The sequence below is a fragment of the Heloderma suspectum genome, chromosome 3, assembly GCF_057233095.1.
Source record: "Heloderma suspectum isolate Gila_16-S chromosome 3, 16-S_ref, whole genome shotgun sequence".
Lineage (NCBI taxonomy): Eukaryota > Metazoa > Chordata > Lepidosauria > Squamata > Helodermatidae > Heloderma > Heloderma suspectum.
Window position 1 is genome coordinate 263,582,813 of NC_139460.1, and position 10,205 is coordinate 263,593,017.

The 10,205-nt window shown below is 43.9% G+C and overlaps 1 protein-coding gene across 1 annotated transcript in view; it reads left to right on the top strand.

The window, feature by feature from the left end:
* The window catches only part of LOC146351165 (uncharacterized), a 246,155-nt gene extending 238,996 nt beyond the window's left edge, over window positions 1-7,159 (top strand). Inside the window, 4 exon segments of the mRNA XM_084846708.1 lie at window positions 2,435-2,678; window positions 3,707-3,784; window positions 6,167-6,264; window positions 6,267-7,159. Of these exon segments, the coding sequence (XP_084702834.1) occupies window positions 2,435-2,678; window positions 3,707-3,784; window positions 6,167-6,264; window positions 6,267-6,404 (558 nt within the window). The 3' untranslated portion in view covers window positions 6,405-7,159.
* The last annotated feature ends 3,046 nt before the right edge of the window (window positions 7,160-10,205 follow it).

Genomic DNA, 10,205 nt, shown 5'->3' on the forward strand with positions numbered 1-10,205 from the left:
CCATAGTGAAGTGCTCAGTGTATTATATCTGTATTAAGTGTATTATATCTCTTCCATGAATTTAAGATGAAATGTCCTCTGTGATGGTCAGTGAAAACTTACAGTGCTGTATAAGATATTTTCACCAAGTATTATTCATAGTTTTCATCATTACATGCCTTTTATGTGGGGTGTGTGTGTGTGTGTGTGTGTGTGAGATTGAGAGAGAGAGAGAGATGAGGGAGCAGCCCCTAAATATGTGAGATTGCTGATTTTACGTATCAGGACATATTGCCAAACAAAATGACATTGGTTTCAGTCATAAACCTTATGATGTAAACCAAAGATGGGCAGTGTGGCCCACTGACCACATGCAGCCCCCCAAATTGTAAAAAAACCCCTCCCCTTTAAAAACCAAACAAAATGGTGCCCCGAACGGCCATTTTGAAGTCTTTTTTTCAGTGCTCCGTAGCTACTACAGAGTCCCAAAAGGGTTACATACAAACAGCTTAAACACCAGCTAATCTTGACCCTTTTGGTGCCCTGTAACCACTCCGGATGACTTGTTTTAAAAAATAAATTTTCGGCTCAGGTGCAGGGTGGTGGTGGAAGGTGTTGCCTATGGGGGGGGTCCATGGGGTGAAAATGGCCCCTGGACCTCCCAAAGTTGCCCACCCAGATGTAAACCGAAGGTGCTTTTGGTAGGGTGAGTGGGAATTTAAGAGCATCTGATCTGGGTAAAAAGTCCACTAAAATCATCTCAGTCCTTAGGTTTCAAGAACCATTTTGACATAAAATGGCAAAGGTTTTAATCATGTATCTTATGAGTAAAAAGGGCCTTTTATGTAAAAGGGATGTCTGATTGGGACCCGCCCCCCAACTTTATATTTTATATATTAGGCCTCGTTTTCATGCAAATTGCCATTGGTTTTATATAATTGGTCTGTTATATAAACAGAAAGTATCTGGGGTGGGGCAATTTGAGAGTGTCTGACTGGAGTAAGCCCTGCTAAAATTGTGCCAGATTTTATATTTTACCTATCAGGAGGACACATTTCCACACAAAATGGCCATGTTTCCAACCATGTAAACTTATGGAGCATCTGTACACCAGCCTAAAATCCTGCATTTAAAGGGGGTTTTTCTGCTTCCGTTTTAAATGCAGGATCACAAGGGACTCCCTTTACACATGCTTCCTTTCCCCCCTCCCCTTTCCCTCTTATCTGAGTCTTCCATATGTTTCATTGGTCCTGCTCCTCTTCTTGCAGCTTTTCCTTTTTCAGGGAGGGAACTCAAGCCCAACACAAGTGGGGTAATTTGACACCTCATTATCTCTGATCTACCTAAAAATGGAATAAAGGTCATTTAGTGCAGGAGGCGCCCTGGAGGTTAACGACATCTAAGGGGCCTGCAAACTTCTGCCTGCAAACTTCCGTGAATGAGCAATCTCAATAGCAGGATAAAAGCTCCATGTGAAGAAGCCCAAAATGTAGATCAGATGTATTTTTTTGTTTTTTGAGTGGTGTGCTACAGCCTGAATGCCCTTCGGTTGTTTAATAAGGCTTGCATTTCTTGAATATAGGTACAAAAGCACATCTGTTCCTGAGGCTAGAAATTGTATCACTTCTGAGGCATGCAAACATACAATAGGCTCTTGATGTTAGATAAGATCACTTTGTTACCTAATAATCTAAAACACCCTCATAAGTGCAGTGTTACAACTGTGAGAAGAAAAGTTTGTACAACTCTTACAATCCATTTAATGAATACAGTCCCAGCATGCATTTCTTCAAGCATTTCAAAATGATAAAGGCTTTTCAGGACAGTATCACAACTTTACTTGTTGCAGTACTAACGACATTAGGAAAAAATTCCAGATTTGATTATGTTCTATCATATTGGAGAGTAGCAGCTCATTTTTACACTCCTCCGTATTATTTAGTCACGTACAAGGGAAGATTCAGGTTTTCTTCAGGTTGCATTGATCCTTGTTTTCTAACCCTTTCTTAGGGGACTTCCAGATGAGGCTTTTATGGTGCAATCGCCCTATCTCAGTCATGGAATTTTACAGGCCCAAATGATGCTGTCTTCCACCTGTAACCCTCTCGTGTTTTCCAACAGTTTCTTTTTTTCTTACTGTGGAAAACTCGTTATGGCAAAAAAGACAGAATAGCTGCACAATGCCTCTTGATTGTTAGCACTGGGACTCCTTCGTCTGGAGGCACCCTTACAACACATCTCCGTGAATCGCTTTCATCCACAAGCAAAGATAATTTAATATGAAAACAAATAAATATCCTTTTCAGATACAGAGATCAAACTCTGTATTGGGAAAAGTGTCTATTACTTTCTACTTGGCAGCCCATGTGTCTTTTTGGCTGAGTTTTCCTGAATCAGAAAACTGTGAGGAGAAGCTGGGGTGGAACCAGTTTACTTTTTTTCCTCCCCCCCTTAGGATCTCCTACGACGTGACATCCTGTATTATAAGAGTCGAATCCACATGGACAACATGGAGATTCTGGATGTGGAAGATGGAAAGGATAAGGACTTCAATATCACTGTTAAAAATGCATTCAAATTGCACTGTAGGGACACTGAAGAAGCCCACTTATTCTGTGCAAAAAAGCCAGAACAGAAGCAGCGCTGGCTCCAGGCATTTGAGAACGAGAGGAAGCAGGTTCAGCTTGACCAAGAAACTGGTATGGATCAGCCAGCAGGATTGTTACTGAAGACACTGCACGTCCACGATGCAGATAAAAATTCTTTCCCTGACATTTCTCACCCACTCCACCGTAGCTCTTTATTCAGCTTTCAGAATGCTTCCACTCCACTATTGATGTAGCAAATGAAACATTGCATAGGTTCTCAGAGGACCCTGCTATGACATCTTTCTAGTCTTATCAATGCACAGCCTATAAAGCCAGCTGTGCAAGAGCACCTGCTAATGGTGCTCCTCTGGTGGCATGTCCCTCTGTCTCCTTCCCCCATGGCTTTCGTCATGCTGTCCCCATGCCTGGATCAGCCATCCACTCCCACTAATCAAGCTCTTGTCGTTTCTGAAAACCTAGATCTTAAACAAAACTTTTTCTGAACAATTCTAGGTTCACCTTCCTTCATTGTCTCCATTTTGCTATTCCATACCGAGTAGGCAACCTGGTGCCCTCCAGATGTTTTGGACTACAACTCCCACAATCCCTGCCCATTGGTTAGGTGGCTGGGGTTTATAGGAGATGTGCCCTCCAGATGTTTTTGGATACCAGTTTGCCTACCCTTTAAACTAGGACTGCATCAACTGTACGATCTGTACAGCACCTATGTGACTGAGGGAGCCAAGCTTTGTTAAACAGTAATAAGGAGGCACAAGGTACAGACCTAATACTCTAGGCTGCTTCTGCTGATTGGATGTGCCAAACTGATTGTGGCTCTTACAGCCTGTGTGGTGCACATGTTCAGTGTTGAGTTTCAGTTAGATTCATTCTTCACCAGAAAGATCTCAAAACCACAGTAGAACTTGGGCTTCAATCCTATGCATACTTATTTGGCGGTCTGTTCCATGGAACAATATGGGACTTATTTCTAAGTAAGCATGCATCGAGTAAAGCTGTGGGTGTAATTTTTGTTGCATGTGCTGGAGTCCCCCCTTCCTCTTTCTAGGTTGCCATGCATGTGTTTTCATGATGTACCTTGCAAAGGCGTAGCTGAGTTAATGAGTTGTTTCATCTTCAAGGTTTTTCCATCACAGAGGTGCAGAAGAAACAAGCTATGCTTAATGCCAGCAAACAGAACCAGAGTGGAAAACCAAAAGGCAAGTCAGGATAGGTGTCCTTTTCTTTCACTTCTCTCTCTATTCTTCTCCCTGCCCCTTTGCACACACATTGGAAAACAAGAATGCTTAACATAGGACTTCCCACAACCTAGTCCTATGTTTAGCTGCAGCCCGGCTTCAGCTGATGCAGGTGAAGGAACATCCATTCCTCGTCCAGGTAAGCAGTGTAGAGTGTTTTAGCTCTGCTCCATGGCAGGAAATACCTCGCATTGAGTAACCTACCATAAGGAGCACCGCATGCAGCGTTGCACCAGATTAGGTTTCTTGACTCTCTAGCAGGCTTTGGGATCCTGTGGAATATAGTGGGACTGCCCCCTATAGCGTCCCCACCATTGTGTTACAAATGCTTTTGAGTGGCACAGCTGCGCCTCTACATGAAGCAAAGGACACGCTCCAGCACTACTGTGAAAGAGCGGGGTCCCAGCTTGGCTGTCAGGTCAACCATTTTGCCCTAAGCAAGTGGCCATCACTCCATGTGCCAATGAGCTCAGGGCATTAATTATGCATTCTGTGAAGAAGCACTTTCTTTTGTCAGTCCTGTATCTACTACCAGTCCATTCCCATTGGATGATCCCGGGTTCTAGTGTTATGAGAGGAAGAAATGCTTTCTTCACACCATAGATTTCAGAGCATCCCGAAAACATGAAGCCACCTGCAGTGGAGATGAAGGAAATCCAGGCTTTTAAAACCATGTGCATAAAACAGCCTCCCCCAGTCTGGCCAGCTCCAGGTGTTTGAGGGCTTGTGGGCAAGACACCGTCAAGGCGCCCCCTCCCTCAGCGAGTCCACCTTTTCACCGCCATTGTCACCAGCTGCTTTGCTCCTCATCCCCTCTCTCTCACTGCTACCGCTTTCTTGCTGGACAAGCAGAGAGCCAGTGAACAAGTTGGCAGAGGCATCTTTTGCTCCTCTTTCTCACCACCCCAGTTGTCTGGGCCAAAGCGAGAGGCAAGAGAACAAGCAGGTTGCAATGGTGAAGAGGAGCAACTCCGGGGTGGGGTGGGGCTCTTGTCAGTGGGCCCCTGCTGGAGTGTGTGGGTCCTCAGCAATTGTCTAACCATGCCTGCCCTTGATGCATGTGTTGGACTACAATTCCCATCATTCTCAACAAGCATGGGAATGACCATGTTGGCTGAAATGATGGGAGTTGTCATCCAGCACACCTGGAGGGTGCCAAGTTGGGGGAGGCTAGTATAAAACAATGGTCTGCCTTTGGTGACTAGTGTTATTTCACTGGTGCCAGAGCCACAAGCAAATGCACTAGCCTCAGAGAAGGTATTTTCTTCAGGACTGCAGCAGGGGGAAGAAAATATTAAATTTCCACCCCATGCCTGCTACAGTCCTAATAATTATCAGCCCTCCCAGCTGAACACTAAGGGAAGGGTGCTGTTGCATTCATGTCCTACTTGTGGGCTTCCCCCAGACAGCTGGTTGGCCACTGTGTGAGCAAAATGGACTAGATAGGCCTTTGGTCTGAGTCAGCAGGGTTCAGTTAACATCATGTCCAGTATGGCCCTTACCAACGCAGTTTGACTTAGTAAAAAATAAATGAAATTCATTAGCAGCTTGGGTGTGTTTAGAAAAGATGGCAGACTGAATATGGCTTGAAAATAGGGACAACCCCCTTGTCAGCGCTTTCTCCTCCCCCAAGAAGTATATATTATAAGACGGGGCAGAACATATGTTTAAGTGGGTGAGAAAGCCCCCTTGGAAGTGGATTGGAAATCCTTAATGAAAGAGAGAAAATCCCTGTTGAATATTAGGGACGTGCGGATTTTGTTAAATCTGTTTGGTCTGTGTTTCACGGATTGTCAGGTGTCTTTCATTCTGTCATTTGTTCATTGACGGAATTGGATTTTTTAACCAGAATTTTGTTGTACTTGCGCTAATTGCCTATGCACACTTGTGCAAATTCCCCCCTCCCCCAGGAAAACACCAGTCCACAACTCCACGGAGTCCACGTGACTGGGAAAAAGACAGTCCAGTCTGGAATCTGCAGGTTGGAGTCATAGAGCTCCAGACTCATCTGAATCTGTTCCATCAGTCTTGCAGTAGCTCTCTGAAATCATGCAGTCAATGCAAAATATCAGATATTTGATAATGCTAGCAAAAGCACAAAATTGTACTGTACAGCCGAATGGCTCAACTTCTGAGCCAATTCCAGCTTCACATTTTCTTCCTTCCAAGAAAGCTAGCAGCTGTTTTAATGTATTGGGGATAGTTTGAGGAAGCAAGTTCTTCTAGCATCCCTGTTGAACATTGATAACAAGGACTGATTGCAATATTGCTCACAACAGTTATAAACTTGCATTGAGGCTGCATCAATGTAATATTTTGTCCTCTTGCGCCTTTCATTAACAGTGGTCACCAGGACATACTATGATTTCTTGATGCGCCAGAAGCACCCCACCTTGCCTACCAACCTCCCCCAGCAGCAAGTCTTCATGCTGGCAGAGCCCAAGCGCAAGCCTTCAAACTTCTGGCAGAACATCAGCAGGCTGGCACCGTTTCGAAAATAAGGGGGAAGCAGTCCAACCTTGTGCCTGAAGACCCTCGGAAAAAGCACTTTATGCATCAGTCCTGCAAAACCAAGCACTAGCTCCCCCTCCTGGCTTTCAGAGGCATTGCGTTTTCCCTTCACTCCCTTCTTTTGCCTGACTCAAAAGTGTTACGATGGCATTGTTGCGTATGCGTGTCTGTGAAAGTGAGCCTGCCCATCTCTTTCAGTATCCAAGAAGAGAAAATGAGAGACTGGAATCAGAACCTTATTTCCCCTCCTTTTTTTTTTTTTTAACCTTCCTCATTTCATCAGTTTCCTTTTGGACCATACTTTCCCTTGGGAACATGATTTACTTTCAGTTTCCACAAGACTGCCAGACGAAGAGAGCAAGTGGATGTGAAGTCCCACCACCTGCTTGGCCTTTGCTCTGAACGGCTGTTTAGTACTGCTGCTGTTTTTCAATGTTCTGGTGCGGCGGACTCCCTTCCTCATCCCTATTTTCACCAAAATCCTGAATTCCCAGGGAGCCCCCTTCAACCCTTCTTTAGCTGAACTACTGACAAGGAACCAGAACATGACCAACAAACTAACACCCAAGATTTTTGCAATCTAGCTGAGTTAATGTACATTGTGGGGGAGGGGGAAATGTGCCTCAATTAACTTTGAATTACTTTTACTTTCTACCAACACTTCGCCATAGTTCCTGGCCAATGAAACTTTTTGTCAATGTTTTTAAATGTTTATTTATGGTAAAAGTGCAGATAACTGTATTTTGTAAGAGTTTGTAATCTGTCTTGTCAGATGTTAACTTGATGCCTGTTTTGTCTAATTTTTTTTCACTAAAGAAAAAGGCCAACCTTTGTAAGCCTATAGTCCTAAAGATATGCGACAGACCTGCCTGAAGATGAATTTCAGATGTACCAGGCACTTGCAAATGAATCAGTATTACTTGGAAACTGTGTCACCCATGCAATAGTCTGCAGAGGTGGTGAGGGTACTTCCTGGAAAACAGGGGCACAGTTTGAAGTTTGTAGGGGAGAGTGTATATTTAGATGCAGATGCTTGAAAAATTGTGGGCAAAAATGCCCATATAATCTTTGATTAGGAAAACAGAAAGATTTGCCTTACAATAGTGAGATAGTTAGAAGCCATAACTGACTAAATCCCACCAAGGGATTTTCTGGTCCTGTGAAGTTAAAAGGAAAAACCCAACTTACTCTGGTATGAGACTACTGCAGGGGAGCGAGCATGCAGCAGTCTGATGCAAAGAGATACAGTGTCCAACTGTAGCTGACCAGACCACAGCTATGCCAACCTAGAAGCATGTTCAGATTCATTCTTGCACTATATCTTTTCCCCCCATGGGAGGGGCTACATTTAATTTCATAAAGAAACTTGTAAAAGTGACTTTCACTTAGTGTGCCTGTGTGTCTGTTGCAAAACAATCTTAGTGGTACAACAGCCCTGTTCTTTGCATCTGGTTATTGTAATGGCGTGGTCAGTCCTGCCTTTGAGCAATGGGCTGGACTACATGACCTTTCTTCCCAGCTCCAGCCCTGTGTCTAAAGCAAGGGTGGGCAACAATTGGCCCTCCCGATAGTTTAGCCTAGAACTCCCATCGACGCTGGCCAGCACAGACAACGGGGAGGGGATGATGCAAGTTGTGGGCCAAACCCTCTGAAGGGCCACAAGCTCCCCACCCTTGTTGCAATGGTTGGTTACACACATTTATTACTGGAAGGCTGCAGCATCAAGTGCGAACTGCTTGCATACATGAATGCGCTACCACAGGCAACTCTTGGTATCATCTTTCATTTCAAATGCACTGGGTTACATCCTACAAATCACATGCAGACCTACTTGTGAAATAGGGCTTTCCTACCCCCTTCCCATTGTTGCCCCCTGCACCCCTTGAAAAACTGCTATAGAAGGTCAGAGGACCCTTGAAAACTATGGAATGTGGCATGGAGGGGACGAAGAGCGTGAGGGAAGGGGTCAGGGGAAATCAGACACTCTTCTCCTTGGGCAAGCCAAAACGCCTTCTGCTCACACAAGTAACCCAGTGTTTTCCCATTTTCCCAATCAGCTGCATGTCTCGAAGGGATAAAAAGTCAAGTGATAGACATGCATGTATAACTGAGTCACTTGGCGCAAAATTTACATCAGGAAGCCTAGCGGCATCTTCTTCACTAAATCAGAGCCTTAAGGAAGGGCAGTGCCTTGATCATCAACGGCAAGCCAAAACCCTAAGGCACAAGGACTTTTTCAGTCACAGTGGACGGTTGACTGAGATGCTACATTGTGAGCACAAGCCTGCAGATAAAACAGGGAAAAGCTATTGCACCACACTTGCTACCATTAGAACTTTCAGAGTATAATCCTTGTTTGAAGTGTTCTTTAGTGTAGCTATGCTTTGCCAGAACCAGAAGGTAAATTCAGAAGTCCCCTGGTCTTCGAAGCAAAGGCTCTGCAGATTATAATACAGCAGTATAGCTTTTGGTTTAGGATTGACTGGAATGCAGTCTAGATGTAGCCTTGGTGTACGTTTATCTGCATTTACTTTAAATCTATTGAAATGTTTAATATAGAGGTGGTAGCTATGATTTTGAAATCATCCAGTATGGGAGAGGCTACGATACCAAAGTTCACGCATAGTCATCTGAAGTTGTGTGACACAGCGTGACCTGGTGCTAACATGTCCAATACAGAAAGCCCCGCATACAAAACATGTTAATAATGCAATTCAATTTAGTTAACCACTATCCCACAGAGGATGGGTGAATTAGAGGAAAGTGGTAAAATTGTCAGCAGGGAGATATTTGTACAGTAGCAAAGATAACCACCAGACTATGGAAGTAACATGCCCAAGTGGCCCTTTGCTTGTCTGTTAAGAATTATGCAGTCAGTCAAATGAGGTTGCAAATGATATGGCCTCACCCAGGCGACTATTCACTTTGTTACTTGGTAAGGACATTTAGGTTAAAAAATATTAGGGGTCATCAGTCCCCTTGGGCAAAAGTCATACTACAGTGTGGAGAGGATACAAAAACAGAGAGGTGGTGGTGGTTACTGCTAAGTCAAGTCAGAATATCCACAATGGATATGAATGATGCTTTAACAATGCTAGATGGATGCGAGTAAGGTAACCTGCAGGGTCCAAATTTTTTTAAAAGCAGAAAAAAGAATTACAGTAATTACTGGCATTAAGTAATTGCCAGTACTTAATGTTACAGGCAGTAAGAATGCTACATCAGTCCATACCAAAATACTTTATTAGCACATAACAACCTTACCCTAACTGGGCTAGAGCACTGAACACCATCAATTATCCTAATTTATCCAACAGCAGCCTTTCCCAATCTGGTGCCTTATAGATGATTTGGGCTACAACTCCCAGCATTCCTGACTATTTGTATGCTATCCAGGGCTGATACGAGTTGATATCCAAAACATCTGGAAGGCACCAGGTTGAGGAAGGCTATCCTACATGAACCATTAGCAACTAAGCATGGGGTCAGGTAGACTACACCAGTTCCTCATGCTTATCAGTAAGATCATGTGCAAATACATTGCTCTGGAATAGCTTAAGTTGGAGATGAGGTGGCAGAGAACAATGTCTTTAATTCATGCCACGATGGCTAGCATGTCATGTTTTCAAGTCTTTCTTATGGAGACATGCAATACTGTTGAGAAATGTTTGTTGCCTTTGCTTCAGCCTATGCCATAGCAAGGACCCAGCAAGACATACACTTGGGGCTACTTTCTTGTTTGGTAGTGAAAAAGATTGTTCTATGGTTACAATAGTCATATCCCAAACAAGTCTATGGAATAAACCGCTGCCTTGGTAGCAGCATCCCTGGTAGCTACCCTTGAGAAAATAAGAAATAGCACTAATACTAC